Source organism: Pleurodeles waltl, chromosome 3_1 (genome assembly GCF_031143425.1).
Source record: "Pleurodeles waltl isolate 20211129_DDA chromosome 3_1, aPleWal1.hap1.20221129, whole genome shotgun sequence".
Classification (NCBI taxonomy): domain Eukaryota; kingdom Metazoa; phylum Chordata; class Amphibia; order Caudata; family Salamandridae; genus Pleurodeles; species Pleurodeles waltl.
The window spans coordinates 520,070,852-520,094,672 of record NC_090440.1 but is presented as its reverse complement, the minus strand read 5'-3'; the positions used below and the strand labels follow the sequence as shown (position 1 = coordinate 520,094,672).

General features: G+C 43.1%; 1 protein-coding gene across 9 annotated transcripts in view; it reads right to left on the bottom strand.

Annotated features, from left to right (window-relative positions):
* The window catches only part of ASB7 (ankyrin repeat and SOCS box containing 7), a 190,343-nt gene that overhangs the window by 127,294 nt on the left and 39,228 nt on the right, over positions 1–23,821 (bottom strand). For 5 of the 9 annotated variants that reach the window (XM_069222794.1, XM_069222791.1, XM_069222789.1 and 2 more), the window contains one exon: positions 10,566–10,832. In XM_069222794.1, coding sequence (XP_069078895.1) covers positions 10,566–10,776 — 211 coding nt within the window. In that variant the 5' untranslated portion in view covers positions 10,777–10,832. The remainder of the gene's footprint in view (positions 1–10,565; positions 10,833–23,821) is intronic. The other 4 variants (XM_069222797.1, XM_069222795.1, XM_069222790.1 and 1 more) reach the window with 1 other exon arrangement.

The following is a 23,821-nucleotide window of genomic DNA, read 5'->3' as shown; positions in this document are numbered from 1 at the left end:
TCCACTCTAGAAGTGGGCCTACATGTGGGCTACATGCCCACAGGAAAACAGGCTTGGACAATGGTCTCCCCGCTCTCTGCCTGCCACCAGCCTGTCTACCTGAACAAAGGGACAACTCTTCAGGAGTGTGATCGACAATTGACCACCAAAGGCAGCTTTGCCTTTGAAGTTTGACTTCTGGGTCAAAACCCCGAGTGGCTTCCTGCATGGGGGATGTGACACTTCTCTCTGTAGTAGGCTTCTATTATTCCTAGCCCCGAGTCAGTCAGTCACACTGCTCCCCAAGAGGGCAGAAGGCTGTCTGGTTGCCACCAACGGGTGCAAGGCCACTGGTCAAACTGGGCCACAGGGTGGCAGCTTTCTGAAAGTTGCTTATCCTTAAAAGTGACATTAAATTCGACTTGGACATCAGGCCGGGTTTAATGCCACAATTAATTTGATACCTTCAAGTACCTACTTTAGTAGTCCCATTCAGAAGTTAGCCGGACTGAGTAAGCATCCAGTAATGGGGCTACTACTTTTTCACAGAAAAAAAATGCCAATTTGGAAGTTGTGCTGTTGGGACACATTAAAAATATATGTCCAACTTAAGAATATGCAGCTCTCGGCCTTAGGGCTCCATACGCCTTCCTTAGGGGAGACTTAAATATATTGTTAAGGGAAGTAGGGGTTTTGACATTGGTTTATATGGAAACGTCAAACTAACAGTTGAAAACTGCTCTTCCAGGCTACAGTGGCAGGCTGGAAAATATTTTGTACTTTGCCACACACAGGATGGCGTAACCAGTGCTGTGGTTCAGAGGACAGTGGTTTACTCTTAGTGACTTCGGGACTCCTAGGTAAGCCAGCTCATACGAAATGGAAATAGCCAATTCAACACAGTTCTAACCTGCTACAAAATATAACTGTCCAGTTAGCAGGCCTCAGTGCACTCAGTCGAAAAACTGGCACCGTCAGTCCAAAACTTTGGGGGTGATCATGAAGAGGCATTTCCTTACACATAAAGAAACCACAACTTTACACATCACAAATATTTACACCTAAAATACACGAAAAATTATTTAAAAATCTATCTTGTTAGGAACTTTAACTCTACACACCACAACTGTACCAAATGGACTTTTTTTCCAGTACGGCGTGCTTCTTTACCATCCACCTGTACTCCAACCTCTCAGTGGTTCCCCAACCTGTGGTCCGGGGACCCTTCGGGGTCTGTGAAGCCTCCTCAGGGGGTCTGCGACTGCTTAGAAAATTTAGTATTATCATCAAATTAGGTCCCCAGCTTTCAGTAATGAATCAGGAGGTCCCGGATTCCAATAATGCTTCAGTGGGGATTCCAAGGTTCCAGTAATGATAAAGTGGGGGTCAACAATGTCAAAAGGTTGGGAACCACTGCTCTAATTAACTAAGTGAACAAAACAGATTCCTTCACAATGCAATTCTCAATGTTCCCTCCCCTGGTACTCACCGAAGTGTCATGCCTCTATTATGGAAATAGTTTTTTTCCTGGGTTCCTGAGGTACCTAATCAGCAGACTGCAACAAACTCAAAATGCAGCTGCCAGAAACAAGCTAGTCATGTGTCAGCATGACCACATCAGCCTGTCTCAATGCCAAATGGTGGCTAAATGTCACTGTAAGAATCCTACCGAAACCTCTCTGGATAGATTCACTGGTCAATCCATGGGACACAACCAATTTTACTATAATCCTAATTCAAAATCTGCTCTTCAAGGAGAAACCTCAGTTCAAGAATGGCTCTGCTCTTACTCATCCTCCTTTTCAAAAGGGCCATATTGGATGGTAGATCTTTTCCTGTACATATATGCAGGCTGTGGAATACTATCCAGAAAAAAATAGAAGTACTCAGCAATCACTGGCTGTTTACTAAAAATGAATTTCAACTGCTACCAGCCTACAACTACTGCCGGTCTTCATATGTAAAATGCAAGCCTATCGCTCACACTTTTCAGTTACATCATCATGCAGTATTGTGCCAAAACAGGCCTGTTGTGGCCCAACAGAAGCAGAATTTCAGACGTCACAACAACATTCTTTCAACAATGCTTAACAAACTGACTAGATCCTCGATTGTCCGCCTCTAAAACACAGAGGGAATCATAAGGGACTGAAAGTGCTATATACTTGTCAATATTTACCCCAGCTAATCACAACTTCAACTCATTTTCCACACTTGTCATTCTGCTCTCCAAACCACTGGCTTACATCACTTCCTTCATACTATCCTCTGTTTCTGTCACAACCAAATTTTCCTCAACAGTCATCTATCCTTCTCAGTATTCTGTAGCACCTCAGAGTCAACCGTCACATCCTTCCATCTTGTAATTTCAGTGAATGTCAAACTTCCTTTACAGTCTGAGGAACAGACAAATTCTTCAGGACTGTTATACCCACTGACCTAATTTCACTCTTCCAGTCCACATATCTTGAAATTATAGCTCTAAAACTGCAACTGTACCTCTGTAATCTCTCCATAAACTTTCTCACTAGACCATCCCATCTTTTCAGATGGCTTAATCCAACTTGGCAATATCTTCAAGTCAGCCCAATACCCTTCATGTGTTCCTCTGCTTGTTGGGTCCACTCCAGAGAACTGAAAATGCTGCTGACAGAGCTGCATTTGACCTGTACGAAAGAAACCATGTATCCTTAGTTCATGTTGCTCTACACTGATTGCTAGTGATGGATGTAATTTGATTTAAAAACATCTCTCTCATCCATAAGGGGCTTAAGTCATCTGGAATTGAGATATTCATTCTGTGAATTACTGCTAAGAACCATGCAGCAATTTTGTTCAAGCGTAGAGCTCTGTTGATGGCCTCTAAACAACATTAGCATCACTGGCAATGCTCCTACCTGGAACACGCTCCGCCAGAAATACTTTCTCTCCCACACTGGCAATCATCAGGAAAAAGTTGTAGGTTAGCCTAAGAGACAATCTTGTATTTAAGGCCAGCTCAAACAGACCCTGTATGGTAGTGTACACTGTATGTGTTTTGCCAGTCACTCACAATCCAATATGGTCAATATCCAATTGTTTTCATCATAATAATCCTATGGATTCCAGCACCTTATCCATGTTATTGCCTCCATTTTCCACAACAACTTGTCACTTTGCAAATCACAATAATTCTCTCCACAAGTCCACGATACAACAATGTAAATATGTATTAAATACTACAGCTTTTCATAATTCTTTGCTATTATGTAAACTCAGCTGTACTGCAGTGTCACTTATTAAGCACAACTCTCTGAATGTAAGTCTCAGGACTGCATTTTCCATCTATTATGTTTAATTGAGGATGAAGTAGCAACTTGCCTGGACTGATCTTAACACAGAGATATGCCAGCAGCAGACTCTGAGGAGGCTATGGAAACCTGGTCAGCCAGGCAAGGTAATAATAACTTTATGTTTATTTGCTGATAAACAAGGAGCCACCTTCGTAGAGTGTTGCTGGCACCTCTCCTACCGCCGCTCTCTGCCTGCAATCCCCATTCCACATTCCACCCCCGAGGCCCGCATTCCGACCCCACAGGCCCGCATTCCACATTCCGTTTACTCAATATACAACATACCACCTCTCCCCCTTTTTTTTTTTTTAAACAAATTTACAAAAAAACCACAACAACAAATAGAGACAAAAAAAACAAAATATCTGAGTGACGAAAACATCCCACAAGTTCTACAAAAAAAAAAACTTAATAAGAACTCCGTAGAAAGAAGAGAGTCTTAAATCTGGAGGATATTACTGATCAGGCTTAGTTTCCATGGTAAAAACTTTTCCCGGGAAGATCTGCGTAGACATTCTTCCGCACAGTCTAAGGAAGACCTTTGTGTACTGGACTTAAGCAAATCTTGAACACGTATCAGAGTTTCCACTGCAACCCCCTTCACACTCCTTACTGCTATCACACACGCCCTTAGCACTCGAAGCAGGGTCCTCGGATAACTTTACAACCTTGGATACGTTCCACCACCGACCACCATGAACCGCATCTCCCACAATCTTCTCACCCGAACAGGTTTTCCAAAACTAGCATCACCTTTTTTAACAAACATACTTTTTTTTTTATTCGCACTAGATCTCCAGGGCAAACCATACACAACTTGGTGGCTTTGATCTCATCGTACCTCTTTTTCATGCGCTCTTGTCCTGACACCACCTTTTCCCACCTGACCACACTCTTCCTTCCACTCAATCCTTTGTTTTTCAAAGAACTCGCTAACCAGGATGGAAACAGAACGAAAGTTGGTTTACGACCTCTTAATGCTTCAAAAGGTGACACATTGGTTAATGAATGAGGTGTGGAACGATAAACCCACAACATGGTGCTAACCGCCTCAAGGGTGTCATAATTATTGTGTCTAGCCCATTCTATACAATCCCCAACCACCCTATTCATTCTTTCGAACAAACCATTGGTCTGGGGATGATATAAAGAACTTCTCTAGTGTCTAATGTCAGATTGCTTTAAGAAGTCCTCCATTTCAGAATTAACGAATTGCACCCCATTGTCCAAAATAATGCCTTCCGGAAAGCCCTCGTGCATAAAAGTCTCTTTAAGGAAATTAACTGCATTGGTCGCTGATGGATCGGCGCAAAAACGAACCTCTAGCCATCTACTGTGGTAATCCATGAGGACAAAAGCATATCACAAATTGTGAGGGAGAAAACTAAATGGCCCAATCATGTCAATGCCCAACTTTGACCACGGTCTTTCCGGAACCTCAATAGGGTGCAAAGGTGGAGATCATACTTTCAGCCCCTTCTCAGCAGAATTACAAATCACACACCTTTTGAACACAACATCAACATCTTTATCCACAGATTGCCACCAATAATTCTCCCTTAACCTCCTTTTGGTCATAGTCGCTCCAAAATGTCCCTCATGTGCCAAATCTATCAAACCAGAACAAATACCATGCGGAGGGATACACCTCTCACCCCTCAAGAGTATCTGATCTTCTATTAAAATTTCATCCGCAACTTTACAAAACGGTTGTAACGGTAAGGAAACATTATTTTCTTTCGGCCATCCATTGGTCACATATTCTTTAACTTGGGCCAAAACCGGATCATTTAGGAACGCCACCTCCCAATCAGTTTTGTTGTAGGCCTTGGACTCTGGAAGATCCACACTGGCAACAAAACAATCCGCTCTATCATCGTCAAAATCAAAATCATCCAACCCCTCCATAGGTAATGTAGAGAGGAAATCAGCTCTTAGATTGAGTTTTCCAGGTAAAAAAAACTTAACCTCTACGTCGTACGGCAACAATTTAGTAGTGAGTCGAGCAATACGCGGGATAGTATAATTGGTTTTATCACCACTGAGAATATAAAGTAGCGGTTTATGACCCGTCACGATAACAAACCTTCTGCCCCACACATAACTTCTGAACTTTTTGCTTGCCCAGACACACGCCAACAACTCTTTCTCTATTACCGAGTAATTCAACTCTGCTTCTCTCAACACTCTAGAAGCATAACTGATTGTGGCTTCACCTTGTTCAGTATCCTGGACTAGAACAGCACCCAACCCATACTTGCTGGCATTAACCATTATTTTACACATTAATAAGGGATTGTATGAACGTAGTGCTTTGGCACTGGTCATTTCAGATTTCACCAACTCAAACGTGTCTTGACAATCCTTGTCCCACATCAATGCAACACTGCTCTTCAACATATTAGACAAACATTTCATCTTGGAGGCGTAATTAGGAATAAACCTCACATTATCCTACAAAAGAGCGCAGCTCGTCCTTATTCTTTTGGGGGGGGGGGGGGGGAGAAGAAGACAATTACGAACAGCATCAACTAACCCAGGTCTCGGTTTGCCACCCTCCGACGAAACAACGTGCCCCAAATCTCAATCTCCTTCTTCCAAAATTCACACTTGTCATCTTTTACAACCACCCTATTCTCCTCAAAAATCTGTAAGACTAGCTTTAGCACCGTGTCGTGATCCGTTAATTGTTTGGCAAAAATAAGTACATCATCCTGGAACACCAGGACACCTTCAACTTCCCTCAGCAGTTGTGACATGATGCGCTGGAAAACTGAGGCTGCTGAAGCAAACACAAAGGGCATCCTCCGAAATTGGAAAGTACCAAAAGGCGTGCTGAAAGCAGTATAATGTCTAGAGTCTTCTTCAAGGACAACTTGGTGGTATGCCGAAGCCAAGTCAATTTTAGAAAACCACACCGCACCAGAGTTTCTCTAACAAATCATTAATTCTGGGTAACGGAAAAGAGTCGACCCAAATCTCCTTGTTCAGACTCCTTAAGTCAACACATAAGCGCATCTCGCCACTGCGTTTGAGAGCGACTACAACTGGGGACAACCACAAGCTAGACTCAACCGGCTCAATTACCCCAGACGGTTGTAATTTTTCCAACTCCAACTTAAGGTCCTCCCTCAAGCTGAAAGGGATCGCTCTCAATTTGTGCTTAATGGGAATGGCGCCCTTTTTAAATTTTGATTCTATGTTTGAAGCCTTTGATACATCCTAATTTTTTCTCAAACCCACTAGGGAACATCATATGGAGGGTTTTCAGATTTAAACCACTATAGTCTTTAACTACCATTACCTGCTCGCTGGTACCTGGTCTCAGCACCATACCAAAGAGGCCTTGATGAAACCAACCTAAAATGTTGAGACCCTTGAATCCAACATACACTTTTCCACGGATTTCGCACCCCTTGAATTCCAAAACATCTTCAATGAAACCCTACAGTTCTATCTTCCTACCTTCATAGGAAACCGGAGCTCTGTCGGGTGGGAACAGTTTCCTGGATCCCCATGTTCTCTTAAACAAGTCTAAAGTTATCATTGTAATACGTGCACCAGAGTCCACAAGCAGATGGAGAATTTTGCCACCCACACTAATATCCACATAAGGGTCCAAACACTCCTCAGGATTCCCTGACAGAGCTTGTTCATCTGTGACCACTACAATCATATCACGGAACTCACTCTCCAAATATTGGTTTGATACCTCACTGGCTTCAGACACACTGTTAACCTTGACATTCTTGTTCCCAACACTCTGACACACCCTAGCAAAGTGGCCTATATGGCCGCATTTGTGAAACACCACATTCTTAGCAAGACAAAAATTAGAATGTTTTGCAAGTGGAAAATGTCCACATCTGAAACAAATATTGCTCCATTTGAAAAATTGATTGTTGATGGGCTTTTGTTCTTTTTGTGTAGAGACCACGTTGACACTAGCTTTCTCTTCTTTCTTGCGTTGAGCCGAAAGCTCTTTAAGAGATGCTTGAGCCAGTTCAATGCTCTTGGCCTGCTTGATCACATCTTCAAGTGAAGGATTCCCCCATCCTACGTGGTCTTTGCTGGATGTGTTTGTCACAACAATTCCCTATGAGCTAATCCCTGACCAGCTGATCACGGAATGCGCCAAACTGACATTGTGCACACAATTTACGAAGAGCACTGACAAACTCATGAATAGATTCACTTTGGAACTGGACCCTCTTGAAGAATTTGTGGCGTAGTACAACGAGGCACGGCTGTTTGTCAAATCTCAGAATGAGGTTTTTTGAGTGTTTCCTGATATTCGTCCAATTCTTCGTCTTCCGCAGCTTCGACATCAGGAAGATGTTTCAAAGTCTCTCGGCCTTCAAATCCTAGTGAGTGTAATAATAGAACCTTTTTCCTCTCTGGTATGTAATGTGATGCCCCGATAGCCCCTAAATAAGTTTCAAACGCATCGAACCATGGAGTCCAAGATACAGGTGGTTCTCCAGGTGTCTCTAAAAATGGTGGAGGAGCAGAGACAGATTGCATAGTGTTCCCTTTATTATTCTTTTAAAATTAAGAAAAATGTTTTTTTTTTTTGTGTGAAAAAACTCAAGTTGAAAAAATGAATAAATAAATAAATAGTCAAATTCTTTAAAGCAACTTGACAGTGTCAATTGGAGGCTAAAATTATGGACAGAAAATACTGCCGTTATCCTGGAACAGTCGTAACTAGGCTTGTTGTAACTTTCATGAGCTGTCTCACAATGTTTTAAGTCCTACACTTTTAGTATAGACTTCGTCAAGTGCAACCATGAACATATGGCTACTGTTATGTGTGTTTCCCCGTCGAAAGCTCTTTCCGCTCATCCAGGTTGCTAGGATACCTTGTAAACAATTCGCCCGTGAGGAGCAAGGAGAGAGAATGCGCGCGCACTCTCTGCTTGCGCTTGGTCACGTGACGCCAGACAGCCTTCACACGGGTCACGAGAAGGGTGGGAATCGCGTGCAACCCTGCTTTCGTTTGAAGCAGACAGTAAATTTCCTCACAGGTGGCCATGCAAACAAAGAATACGTCTGAAGATAAAGTTGCGTCAAAATCTCACCCGTTGGGAGAATGGAATCTCCGATATTCGCGCCGCGGCTGCCTCTGGAAAGCACTCCGTGGCTGTGCATAGGTTCCGAGGTGGCTCCAATCTTCTAAACCGCTCGTCGCCAAGATTATGTTGTAGTCCAAAAACACAGCCAGGCGAGGTAATAATAACTTTGTTTATTTGCTGATAAACAAGGAGCCACTTTCGTAGCATGTTGCTGGCACCTCTCCAACCACCTCCCTCTGCCCGCAATCCACATTCCACCCAGAGGCCCGCATTCCACATTCAGACCCCCGCATTCCACATTCCGTTTACTCAATATACAACACACTGAAAAATGGGTAGGGCTTAATGTTCAAGAAACCGGACTTTGGAGAGTGAAATAGCAGGGTCAGTCTATGGTCGAAAAAGCACAATGCAGATTAGACTCTAACGTTATTATTCCAAGCCATTCACTTTAAAAAAAACATTTTTTCCAGTGTAAAACAGAGGCTCATGCAAACCTTAACTTTGTAAGACAATCAGCTGTACCTAGAAATCACCATCCGTGTCAACTGGCTCACCCCAGCATTTAAAAGCCAGGATCAGCGCAACCGTATTCCAGGGAGCTCTCAGATTGTGGTGACCGGGGGAAGCTGATGATGAAGCATGCCGCTACTAGAATGGGTGAGGGCTATATATGAAAAATACTTTTTTGTTTTTTAAATGTGGTGGTCATCTGTGAGAGTCACACAAGTTCTTGTTTAGGTAGAGGATACCCTCATTTGTTTTGTAATATGGCATGTCCATAAGATTGTGTTGGTGGATTATGAAGAAAAAAAACACAAGGGGCTATCAAAAACAGAATCTAAGAATCAGGATACTCTAACACCTGGCACAAAAAATTCAGATTAGGCTAAGAAGCTCCACACACTCTCAGGACAAGCAAGAGCTACCATCATCAATCTCAAATGCACAAAAGTGTATCCAATTTCAGAAAAGGTTCAAAGCTTACCTATTTGAACTATTGGGGCTATTTGTTATCATTTTTTAGCCATTTAACTCCTCTATTATACTTTCAACTCTGGACAATCTGGTTAACCGTTTTTTGTCCCATGTTAGCATCTAGAATCACTCTCATACTGAGCCTATGAAGTCTGTCCTTCATACCCTGATCAACGTCAAATTGTTCCATGTGTTCCAATTACTTTCTGCCTTACATCATCTCTCATCCACTGCACTACCTGGTCTTATTTTCTTTCCTTGAGTCTACCTCCACTCGCTACAGTTCCATGCCATGAATCCACACCTTCTCCCCTTACTCCCTCCCCCCGAAACAACTCCTTTATCGGGCCTCCCTAGGCCCATTTTTCACTTGTTTTTCATGTTGTTGTCCAATAATTTTCCCACTCAACCCCCTCCCCACCAAACCTATTGTTAGTTTGCCTCCTCTTATCTGCAACCTAATGTCTCACTTCTTTGATGCTCCCTCAACATTTTACTCAGAGGTCTATACCTCTGTGCTTTCTGCAGAAACCATTCTCAATTAGTCATTAGTTAGGACTTGGTATCAACAATGTTTACGTACTAATCCTCAATAAGGTATGCGCTCCATGTTGTTCTGATGTCCATTAACTTGACAATTTTCCGAATTATATAAAATGGTTAATTCAATAAAACTGGTTATTTTAAAAAAATTATCTAATCATATTCGCACTTAAAATTGCAATAAAGGTTGTCTTGTAAAGTGTTTTGGAAACCTGTAAGGGGCCATTTGTTGTTTATGAATAGCAATGTACTAGACAATACAGCCTCAAATATAGGCCAGGGAGGCAGTAAATGTTATTAGACTGTAAAATCTTTCTACAATGCAGACAAGGTATGCATAGAAGACCACACCCACACGCAAAATGAAATGCTTACTTGTCAGGAAGCAGTCATACTGAGGTACTTGCTGAGTAATAGATACACTGGGTCAAAGCAATGACCAACACTGTGGGCCGTTTGTACACTGGGGCACTACAATGTCAATCTAACTTTTATCACTTTCTTGAAAAAACATCTGATAATTATATAGGAGGTTTTCATGCGACATCCATTTTCAAGGTTTTCAAGCATCAGCTTGCTAAGCGGCCAGCCCAAAACCAAGTGTGAATATATGCAGGTCACCAACAAAGAATAACAAAATGTGCTTTAGTGTGCTCACCTCCGTGCTCCAGAAACACACGGACACAACGCTCCTTCCCCCGAGCAGCAGAGAAATGAAGCAGAGTCCAGCCATTGGCATCTCGGCCATTAGGAGAATATCCCTGCTCCAGCATCTTGCGCACAGTGTGGACATCGCCTGCTGCTACGGCCGCCTGAATCTGCAGCTCTTCCTGCAGCTCAGGATTCCTCCGGCAGTGATGATGTAACATCCTAACCACTTCTTGTCATATACAGGAGACTCATGAGGCCATAAGCCTTTGCCCTGCTTGAAGAAGAAACAAACATGAAACAATTAGTTTATACGAAGCTTAAGAGCAGTGTGGTCATGACTCTGCTATGCAGATAGAATAAAGTTAAATCATAAAATCCAAAAATATATGTGATCTTGCTAGAACCTCTGTTGGACTCCATACCTTGCAATTATCAATACCGATCATGCCAAGGAGCAGCAGTTTGCCTAGTTATGGAGAGACAACTCAGAGGTTCAATTGCAGTAATTTTACATGCATCCAGACAAACTGGTCCAGTCACCTCTTCAACAAAACCTGAAGCTTTATTACCGCCATGTTTGTGGTAAAGAAAAACAGATTAAAATTGACCTCTGCAGGCAAATCTTTTTACCATAAATTTATAACCACCATTCAGCCATTCTCTCCATAAAGACAATGTTCCTACAAGAATTCCAATACCCCAGCCATTGCGCACATGAGAAGTATAGGATTTAAGCACACAGCCTTTGGCTGGAGGACAGTACGTCAAACAGGATCAGCCTAAAGCAAATAGATAAAACTTATAGAAAGCAATCACACTCCTCAAATAAAGACTCAAACATGTTGCATGGACTTACAGAAGGACAGTGCCTTTTCAGGAGAATTTAAATACCACCACACTAACAGTATGCCTGAAGAATATCAAACATTTCAGCTTCTGCCTACAGAACAGTATTTCCATTGGTGTACTGAAACCTTCTACCCTACTCTTGCAGCGGGGCATTAGGTGGAAAAGCAGATTCATACATTTGAACTTCCCAAAAGGAGACCAGAATGACCATTTAAACCCAACAGTTCTTAATCATAGGATGACAGTCTACCAAGCAGATGCTTGTGCTAGATTTATAGGATACAAACTCTTCATTCTCCAAGTACAGGCACAGACAACGTCCCACAGAAGGGCAAGCAACTACAGCCCTAAGCAGTAAGACGGCATAATGGGCTTCTGAATATGGCCATTCCAGATTACACATTAAGGAGGACACCATGAAATAAGTGTACAATTCTAAATACCCAATACCTGTGGGTGGGCTTGTTGTGCAGGACAAGATGCTTTACCCTGGTCATGCGTCAAGCAAGCTGCTCTCATCTTTCAGTACTCCTATGTGTGCCTCATTTTACTGTCAGAAGTAACCTGTATTATTTAAAGAGACCCCAGTGCACCCAGGCAGCCCCCACACTTCCTAGTGGAGGCCAGATGGACTATGTCGTGAGATGGCTGCAGGATGTGTTTAAGAAGTGAGCTAGATGGATGGGGCAGTGTAGATGCCGCCCCTTTCTGGCTGTGTGCTCTAAATAGACAATTAATTATTGGCCCCTAGATTCTGTGTGTGTGGCGTCATCCCCCCCCCTCCATTCCCCATGCCAAACAGCAAAATCCACTGCCTCAAATTAAGCACTGGACTACAGACGGTAAAGCACTGAGACATGTATGGATCATTTAAAAGTAAATATTAAGCTGCCGCTCGTCATTCTGAGAGCAATGAGAATGTCATAAAAGAATGTCTTGGCCTGATGGACGGACATAGTTTGGACTAGATATGAGCCACGGAATGAAGAGTAATTTCCATTAGCATACTCTTTTTGTTAGAAATAATATATTAAATCATAAGTAACATTTGAACAACAGTATGTCCCTCTGTGAAGTGTCATTGGTGCTGAGAAGAACTAACCTACAAAAGCAGTTTCATGCACTTGCCTACAGGAAAACGATAGGTGAGCAGAGTGCAGTGTGGTTGAACCCGAAGGAAGCGAGTGACGTGTCTAAATTGCTGCAAGGAGAAACGCATCTGCCAAAGGCAAAAACCAATTTGCCCAAGCTTGGATCCAGCAGATGAAGCAATCAATGAGGCAGAGTGCTATCTCGTACTGAAGTAGTGCTAGCTAAGGATAACTTACATCACTAGCAGAAGACAACAACCACAAGGGCAACACTTAAACGAACATCTAACATGCATAAAAAAAAGAAGAAAAAAAAAAAACAAGCACAAACCATCAGCAAAAGGCATGGCCCACGCTGGAAAATAAAAGTAAAATGCACTGAGAATAAATACAGAAGAAAGACAGAGAAACCACAATTGTAGAAACAATAAAAATGATAAAGACTAGCGGGAAAGTCATGATAAAAAGATTGGCAAACAGAAAGGGCACATAACTAATACATAAATAAATGTGAATATATAAATAAAGTGCAGACATGATGTGTAAAAAGAAAAAAAATGAGTCTCAGAAACAAAAATAACAGTAGAACCAGCATCAGTCATCTCCCACATTATCACCCCTAGCTACAATGAGAAAGGTGAAAATATTACAAGCTCAATTTTTAGAAGACCAATACCATTTGATGTCAGTTGCACAGACTTTGGGACTGAGATGGAAGAAATGGAGATGAGAGTTTAAAACACTACCCATAAGCATCTGTTTAAGACATACTAGTAAACAAATTTGATGGAGAAGTACTTCTATAGACCTTTCCACCAGAACAGACATCAATATACAAGGGGATCATAAACATTTCAATGACCAAACAGCCAACAAACACGGATTCTGAAAGACTGAAGGATAAATAGTCAAGGGACGACTTTGAGACAAGATTTGCAGAAACTGGAAGACCACTGTGAATTTCACAAGTTTAATTAAGGTTCAGGATTACAGGAGAGTGCCATTCAACGGCATTCAGAATCAAACTCTTAAGGGAAAACAGAATCAAGATCAGAAGCTCATTCAATCTTCATGGAGGCTGGAAGGAAGTTAATAATAAAACACATGTGAAATGGGTATAAAAATATTTTTTCAAGTAAGTATAAAAGATAAAGAGACCAACATTGAACAAAAATGTGACAAGCAAATAAACTGTGTTCCAAATGGTATGTGTATTTGTAGAGCGCATTATCACTGCTGAGCAGATGTGTGTGCCTAGCCCTGTCTATGGTAGTTTGGTAAATTGAAAAGCCAAATGTACAGCTTCTTGTGGACTTCAGGACGAAAGGAAGAGGGTCTAATGTGGAGTGAGGCTGATCCATACTTTAAGAGTGATGTCAGAGAGCACCCGTCCTCCTGATGTGGTTCTGAGTACGGTTGGGATGTGTGCGAGTAGATGGCAACACAACTTTAGGAGAAGAAATACATGTATTGACAGGGGAAATACTGGTCCCTTCTTTCCGTGCTTTTTAACCATTACTTATTTAACAATGCAAATCCAGAACAATAGACCAGATTAGGAGGTCAAAGGTATGGTTATGAAATTACAACTGATGTATGAAACCTAGCATTGACGGAATTATATAAAGAACAATAAGCAGAGGGGGGGGAGGAGGGGATGAAATTAACAGTATATGCCAATGCTGCCAATAAAGGAGTGCTGCTGGAGGGCTCCACTCCCAAACCCCTCCTACTAGTCTGTCATGTCCCCTGTAGTCAGTACACTACTGTAACAGGTCACTCCACCATGTAGCAGTTTCTTCCGGGTTGCCCCCAGTAATCCCAGTACAGGCATGAAAGTAAAAAAAAATATATATAAAAAAAAGACCCATTCAGCAATAATATAAAATCACAGACTTTTCTGGTCCCTATTGAGTTCTAGTCATCATGCTGCATGCCCAATGTACTCAATCTTCCTGATGCGTTTATGGCCAATCCGTGTTTCATGGAGACAGCCCATCTACCTTAATCCTCCCTCTCTCAGTAAGTTGGGACCATATAGATGGGGCAGAATGTCATGCAAAAACAAGTGTACAGGGTGAGCGTATAACAGTCCTCTATCAGGCACATAAGGGATACAGGTTAAGGGTTAACAAGACTCATGAAAGGGCCCCATATGTCCTCAAATTGAGAGTTTCTCCTGGACTTTGTATATGCGCCTCTCGTATGTGGCGAATTGAAAGAGTCAGGTTGACCATTCTTGGAATGTTAGAGTGCCGGCAGGCGCCAGTGCCAAAGGATACAGACCTCTGTCACCATCAAAACCGTCAACATCCCCGCTCCTCCAATGAGCGGAACTGTCATCCACATCCAGGAGATCGTGCAGGATGGCTAATTTGACTGATGTGATATGACGGATGGGACTAGTTTTCTGTAGTGTGTTCCATATAGCCAAGCAGTAGTGCAGGCCTCTAAAAATCATTACAATGTTAATAGACCTGCAGGTCCAGTAACTTGAGTAATCTACTCGACCTAACTGTTATGTACCTGACCCGGAAACTGATCTCAAATTGTGTGATCTTAGGCAAATATTCTATTTTACCGTCACCTTTCTTCATTCTCACATATGCGTGAACCTTCAAATATGTGAGTTCAGCATTTCTGCTGTAATCCTCTTTTGTTTGATTAGATACACTAAACGTTTGCTTCATGTATATTAAATCTAGTCCACATATAGGGTACACATGATCCATGCGTGACTTGCCTCTTAGTTTACTAATAGCATTGCCATCAGGGCAAGAGTTTTTTCTCAGTTTATGTTCAAACACTCACTTTTAAAAAATATATTACTAAAGCACGATGTGGTAGCTCACTGTCATTTACAGACACTAAATTTCCATGAAATGTCCAGAAACCTTCCCATTAACTTGCAGCTTTACTGATAAAACTATATAGAGTATTAACAAGAATCTACTAAAGTTGGGGTTGAGAAAACATTTATCATTTCAAAAAATGGTCTTTCACAGCTACTGAAATATTTTGAAATGTTTGTAAAGCTGACTTAGTTATATAAATGTTGTGTGTTAGGAAAAACCTGATAACAAAAGCCTTTCACTTCACATAAGTCAGACAGTTCACTTCACAAAAACCTGGAACTCTGCAGTCACAAGGAAAAATATTTGCATTGCAAGAAGACAAGCTGACTTTTGACCTCTGTCTCGGAACACGGAGCAAATGTGACAAGAATACAATTTAAAGGCATCTTAATTGTTAATTCAGTTTCTGACTGAACAGAACACCTGTTCTTTGTCCACTGGCCAGAAGGGTCGGTTGGAATCTAAAAATAGCTTGATCTCATAAAATAAAACTCGCCATAGCGAGTGGTCAAGTACATTTTTTTTTTTTTTTTTTCGAGCCCTGTAAGTGGAACAGTTTTGTACAGGATCATACTATATGAACGTGGTCACACTCTGTTCTAGGCACCTCCAGCAATTATCATGAGACAGTAAGCAAGCTCTTTTCAACTGCGGCAGTCACGTACAATTCTGAAATAGTAAAACTTCAAATCGTGCCTCACTCAGGGTTTTGCCATGGTTATACAGCAGGTCCGACCAGTCTCTGTCTGTGTGTTCAACACCTAGCGGGTCTGCCACTGCTGCTTTGCCTCACGACTAGTAGTATGAGTATATAGTTAGTCAATAATGATCTGTTATAAGTTGGAGATGGCATCCCTGGAAGTATGTATTTCCAAGTAGGGTACTCAGATAGGGCAACTGGCCCACTGTAGGTAGTGGCATACTTGGCAGTATTGACAATAGTTGTAGGCTGTAGGGAAAAGTCTGTATAAAAGAGCTTCAAAGGTTTTCATCATACTGGTATTTTAAATGTTCTCTATTGTTATCTTTCTCAGCCCATTGTGGCCAGAAGAAAGTGTTGAGGGCACATTTCAAGGGCTGTGTTGTACCAGAGTGGTGCTCCCTGATGGACAAGGTCATTCATGACCAGGCTTGTGTATTTCTTTCCAGACTACCCTCATTGCTGGGGTGTACGTCAGTAATAGGGAATTTCAATCACATTACAGTATGCCCATGTGCCACAGATTACTATAGTTACACATGTAGGCTGTTTTACAGTAGGGGACAGAAAGCTCCCCAATTACAAGAGGTGGTAAGCGAGACAGTCGACATACATATCTGGTAAACAAAAACCACCTCGCCCTTGTTTCTGCATTAAGTTTTGCAGGTTTAAACCTAGGCTTTCAGTCCACCTAGATAAATGCTTTAACATTCTTATTTATGGTTAGGAGGAGTTTTAGGTATTGTGAGCAGCATCAAGCCGAAAGCGTGGGGGCAGGGGTGGTAAGGGGGGGGGGGAAGAGGACACTCCTGTCTCTTTCCCTTATGTATGGCAAAGGACTACAACAGGCCTCCCCACTACAGTAAACGTATTTGGTAGAATCAGAGTAGAGCCAGTGTATCTTATCAAGAAATCCCAGGCCTAAGGCAAATCTCCTCAGCGCTCTGTACTGGTACGTCCATTCTACCCCATTTAACACTTGCTCTACTTCCATGGGCAGGAATATCTTATCATCCATGTAATCTTTCAGATTCACACTTAAGGCTCGAAAAGACTTTATTCAATCTAGTGGAAAGCAGTTTGGTCAATATTTTCATGTCTGAATTAAGAATATCAGGTGGTAGCTCTCGCATTCTGTGGGGTCCTTAGGGCTTCTGTTAGCATTATCCTGAAAGCAGATAACACAGCACAGCCCACCCATGCTTTCTGCTGCCTTCAAAACTCAAAGCAATGGCACTAATGTGGATTTGTTAAAACTTATAAAATTAATCGTGAAAGCAATCAATCCCCGAGCTTTGTTATAGAGCATGGCTAAAATCAACACCTCAATCTACTCTTTGGTAATCTTCTCCCCCCCCCCCCCCCCCCCCCCCAACACCTGCCTATCATCATCTGCGAGAGTGGATAAACTAACATTTGTCAAGAACACATTTTAGATGACTGGTCATCAGCTGCTTATGCAATATAGAGATTCCCCAGGAATGGGGAAAAGGTCTCAGCTATAGCCGATGGGTGTGTGTTCAGCCTGTTTTCCCTGTCCCTGATCGCTGGTACAGCTTGTTGAGTCTTTCATTTTTGGAGCTGAACTGCCAGTAGTCAGTCAGCTTTTTCGCCTTTGCTCATAATGTCTCCACTTCAAGCGAAGTGGGACATATCCAGTTTCTGCAGTGAAGTGCGACTTCAGATCAAATTTAGTTGTTTCTGGTAGTCGGATATGAGGGTCAGGTTTCTCGTCTACTGTTGGATCAAAGTTTCAATGTTGCTCCTAAGCTCTATATTGTCCCGCAAGACCCTTTTCCCTAAAGCAGAGTCCCTAATCAGGTCACTTTCTTTACTGCTTTTCCAGCTGCTCAGAGAACCTGTGAAGAAGCAACCAAAGGGTCACTGATGTCCAAGTATTGATGCAGATGTGTGGTGAGTTTCCTTTGGTCTTCCGGGAGTTTCTAGTTGGACATGTTTAGGTGCCATTGTTTGGAAAAGGGCGGGTGGGGATAAATATGACCCAGTGCCAGTTCCAGGACTACCAGTGCATAAGTATAATATCCCAACCTCCACTACTGAGCAGTCCCTCTGAAAGGTGAGAGTGCAGGAGTCAAAGTAGTAGTAAATTTTAGAACATGTACCACGTACACAGGAAAAGACAGAATATCCCTTGGCTCTCCGGTGAAGCAGGTGCCAGGGGTCCACTACACCATGGTCTTTTAGAATGTCTCCTAACATTGCCCTACCCATGGCTTTTGGTCTATAAGTGGGTCCCTGGCTAGGTTCTAGTCTCCAACCACCACTACTTTAGTATGTCTGAATGCCATAAACGGACCCAAGAGACGTGAAAGAAAGGCTGCTCTGTCATTGTTAGGGGTATAGTTGGAGCTCAGTATCAGTGTGGCATCCATGGTCTTTAATTTCACAAAAATGTATCATTGGGTCTGTTAAAGGTTTGTGAATAGTGCAAGATTGTGATTTCCTCTTGATTTGTCCCAGTTTTTCCTTGGCTTGGGTTGGTCAGTCAGCTTCCTCTGTCCTACCAGTGTTTCATCATGGCCTCATGGCATGGTTGTTCTGCGGTGACCCCGAAACCGGTCCCAGGATGCTTGTTTCCAGTCTAGGGAAGACCTGGCCTAGCAGTTCGGGCTGGACTGTTCCCATGGGGAACAGGGTCAAGACTGATTTGCATATGGCTGGGTCCAAACTGGAATGGCATGGGCAGCAAAAAAACGATGGATTTAGGTCCAGATCATTGTACTGGGGGTGAATGTTTGACAATGGTCAGCATTCCGTCCATCACTTGTTTTTGCATTTGTTGCCCCAAGTGGGAAGGGTATGCCCAGACATGGGTCCTGTGCTTCCCATGCCACTGGATTCAAGCTAGCCTGGCTGATGAGGAGTGAAACCCCGAAACCGGTCCCAGGATGCTTGTTTCCAGTCCAGGGAAGACCTGGCCTAGCAGTTCGGGCTGGACTGTTCCCATGGGGATCAGGGTCAAGACTGATTTGCATATGGCTGGGTCCAAACTGGAATGGCATGGGCAGCAAAAAAAACGATGGATTTAGGCACAGATCATTGTACTGGGGGTGAATGTTTGACATTGTTCAGCATTCTGTCCATCAACTTGTTGTTTTTGCATTTGTTCTGCGGTGACATCTTCCGTGGAGTCATTTGTTGGCTGCAGATTGGCAGTGGGAAGTCTGATTGGGGCGGTTTACATGTCCCAGAACGCTGAGGTGTCTATGTTAGAGGGTTCAAAAGAATACAGGAACAGTTCAAGGTCGGCTGGATCTATGAATTTCCAACGAGTACCACTGATGGTAAGCAGCACTGTGGAGGATTCCAGGAGTACATATTGAATCCCCAGCTTTCGGAGCAAAGCCTCAGAGCCAGAAATGTATTTCGACAAACTCTGGTATCATGAGAGAAGTCAGCAGCTGTGCACGTTGGCATGCCCTTATGGTGGAATGGTCTGCTGCATGGCTTGGCTGCTGTCACCAACTGTCTAACCTGACTGTGGTAGAAGAAACGGGCTATGATCGCCAGGGAGCAGAGTGGTCCTGTGCATGTGCATGCAAAGTTAATGAGCGAATTGGAATTCTAGGGGCGGTACTAATGAGGCAGGTGAGCTCAGGTATAAAGGATGTCAAGAAGCTGGCCATGTCATCAGAATCAACCCCTTTTGGCACACCCATAAAGCGGACACTGTTTTTCCTACTTCCATATCCACTAGTATCCTCTTCAAAGCCCATAGTTCTAGGCCTTTGTCCAGGTACTTCGAGCTACAAGCCTGTCATACAATGCCTCGACTTTCCATTCAGATACGTCTAAATGAGTTTGGAAGCTCCCGGGTCCGCTTGCACGTATTTTATGTCACTGGACATGGATGTTGTCTCTTCATGGATTGAATCAGTGGATTTAATGGAGGCAAGTTACTTCAGTATGATTGCCATCATGACTTCAGCCATTGCTGATTTGGGCTGTTTGTGTGTGCCGCCGCCACCTTTGTGAAGAGAAGTTGATGACTCGCTTTGGTCTTTGATATCAGGGTGACAAGGGTCACAACAAGAGCTGTCACCCCACCCTCCATGGGGCAAATACTGTTGAGCCCGTCTGCTTGATGTTGCGCCATCAGTCCACACTTAGCTACAGTTGTAAAGGGAGAGTCACTGGCAAGGCATGTGCTGCTGGCAGGTATATCGCTTTGGGACTTCGGGCTGTGTACCTGCATCCGGATCGAGAGGGCCAAAGGCACTGGAGGCCTGCATATCTGTATGCAGGTCAGCAGCGCTTGTGATGACTCACTGTACAGGGAGTGCAGAATTATTAGGCAAGTTGTATTTTTGAGGATTAATTTTATTATTGAACAACAACCATGTTCTCAATGAACCCAAAAAACTCATTAATATCAAAGCTGAATATTTTTGGAAGTAGTTTTTAGTTTGTTTTTAGTTTTAGCTATGTTAGGGGGATATCTGTGTGTGCAGGTGACTATTACTGTGCATAATTATTAGGCAACTTAACAAAAAAAAATATATACCCATTTCAATTATTTATTATTACCAGTGACACCAATATAACATCTCAACATTCACAAATATACATTTCTGACATTCAAAAACAAAACAAAAACAAATCAGTGACCAATATAGCCACCTTTCTTTGCAAGGACACTCAAAAGCCTGCCATCCATGGATTCTGTCAGTGTTTTGATCTGTTCACCATCAACATTGCGTGCAGCAGCAACCACAGCCTCCCAGACACTGTTCAGAGAGGTGTACTGTTTTCCCTCCTTGTAAATCTCACATTTGATGATGGACCACAGGTTCTCAATGGGGTTCAGATCAGGTGAACAAGGAGGCCATGTCATTAGATTTCCTTCTTTTATACCCTTTCTTGCCAGCCACGCTGTGGAGTACTTGGACGCGTGTGATGGAGCATTGTCCTGCATGAAAATCATGTTTTTCTTGAAGGATGCAGACTTCTTCCTGTACCACTGCTTGAAGAAGGTGTCTTCCAGGAACTGGCAGTAGGACTGGGAGTTGAGCTGGACTCCATCCTCAACCCGAAAAGGCCCCACAAGCTCATCTTTGATGATACCAGCCCAAACCAGTACTCCACCTCCACCTTGCTGGCGTCTGAGTCGGACTGGAGCTCTCAGCCCTTTACCAATCCAGCCACGGGCCCATCCATCTGGCCCATCAAGACTCACTCTCATTTCATCAGTCCATAAAACCTTATAAAAATCAGTCTTGAGATATTTCTTGGCCCAGTCTTGACGTTTCAGCTTGTGTGTCTTGTTCAGTGGTGGTCGTCTTTCAGCCTTTCTTACCTTGGCCATGTCTCGGAGTATTGCACACCTTGTGCTTTTGGGCACTCCAGTGATGTTGCAGCTCTGAAATATGGCCAAACTGGTGGCAAGTGGCATCGTGGCAGCTGCACGCTTGACTTTTCTCAGTTCATGGGCAGTTATTTTGCGCCTTGGTTTTTCCACACGCTTCTTGCGACCCTGTTGACTATTTTGAATGAAACGTTTGATTGTTCGATGATCACGCTTCAGAAGCTTTGCAATTTTAAGAGTGCTGCATCCCTCTGCAAGATATCTCACTATTTTTGACTTTTCTGAGCCTGTCAAGTCCTTCTTTTGACCCATTTTGCCAAAGGAAAGGAAGTTGCCTAATAATTATGCACACCTGATATAGGGTGTTGATGTCATTAGACCACACCCCTTCTCATTACAGAGATGCACATCACCTAATATGCTTAATTGGTAGTAGGCTTTCGAGCCTATACAGCTTGGAGTAAGACAACATGCATAAAGAGGATGATGTGGTCAAAATACTCATTTGCCTAATAATTCTGCACTCCCTGTATGTTGGTATTGAGGCCCTGGGTGCACTCCACGTGAACGTTAAGTAGCAATTAATGTTGGGCTGGGAGCACACACAAAGTCTATACTGATCATAAGAGGCATGCATGAGAGTCTGATATTAAACTAGGAGACTGGGTAATGGAGAAAAAAATGCATCTGAGGAAGGTTAACACATTTTTCATGGACAATCCATTACAAGTGACTCACATACTGGGAACTATGATCTAAGTAGCAAATCATCAAAAGGCTATCACCAGAAATGTGTCTCATTTTAAAGGTGTAACAAACTAAGGGCCTAATTAGGAGTTTGGCGGACGGGAAAGCCGCATGCCAAGCTCCCGACAGGGTGGCCAACGCCTTCATGACGACCACTTCGCCGGAGTCATTAAAAGTTTCCCCGATGTGTCGGCAGATGGAAACCTCAGTTTCTGCCCCTGACCTAGCAGAAAACAGGCTACAGCATTGTCTTCGGATCGTAATCGAGCTGGCAGCAATGCTGTAGCCCCCAGGGTGCACCAGCCCCCTTGTAATGTTCACTGTCTGCAAAGCGAGGATGCTGGGCAGTGGGGTGGGGTCCTGCATTGCCCATGCCATGTGCAGTGCAGGGGCCCCTCTGTGACCCCCCCCCCCGCACCTGTTCTCCACCAGCCTTTTCATGGTGTTGTTACCACCATGAAAAGGCTAGTGGAGAACAAGGTCATAATCCGTCGGGCAGCACTACATGCAGTGCTGCCCTGGCAGATTAGGATATCTGCCACCGCCAGGTTGCCAGGATCATGGATCCTGGCAGTTCCCTGGCAGTCTGCCCGCCAGGGTTTTAATGGGGCAGTCGAAGCTCTGCAACAGCAGCGGTCCTGACCAACTCGCCACACTCGTAATGATGCCCTATGTCTAGTCATATAAACAAGGATGATTTATTGAAATGTGTAAAATGATACCTCAATGGGAAAACCTAAATGGCACTTCACTACACGGAGGTCTGAAACAAGGACATATGAGAAGCTCTTTGTTGAACACGTCAACACGTATATCAGAAAGAAGCTGAAGCATTTGTTGAATACATGGAATAAAGCCAAATTACTATTGCTATTCTCAAATGCTTAACATCTATTTTTCTCCCTCCTATTCTTCATTTCCATTTTTTCACGACGTTCTCGTTGCTCTCAAAATGACAAAAATAAGAGCTTAGCATTAACTTTTAAAGGGACCACGCAAGGTTCAATACCCTGTTAGTTGTACTGCTGTAAAATCTCCTGTCTGTATGGAATGCAATGTAAAATTACAGATACCCCAGTTTGCCAGACCTTCCATATAGCACAAAGTGCATAATTAATTTCTTGCATTAGAGTTTGTTTGCAAGTGAAAAATGTACTACTCCCCCCCCCCCCCCCCCCCCCCCCCCCCCCCCCAAGTCATTACTGTCAAAAGTCATCAAGGAGCAGACGAAGATTCTAGCACTCCTGCTGTTGACTGTTATGAACCTGTACGGTTGTGGGTATGTGAGACTACATGACAACACTACACCTCAAGAACACCTGCTTCCATTTTCCAGTATCTACAGTTTCTGCAAAGTGGACATATTGCCAAATCAAAGTGAAACATTTTGGGGTCACTCCAGGCCCTTGGAAGTTTACAAAATGTTTAGTAGATAACAGTGTACTTGCATCACAGTCAAATTCATTGTTATCAATATCTACACAACAGTCTGATAAACTGGACAAAGCTCTCTCAATGGCCTGATCACATGTAGCATCCTTATGCTACAAATGGATTTCACCATAAATATTAAAATCCCACTTCTGCCCTCAGCAAACCAAAACGTTCTTAGACGTCGTTCTAAGCTCAATGACAGGCAAGGTCTTTCCCAGCTGAGAACGAGTGATGATGTTGCTTCCTCTTTACCAGACATTG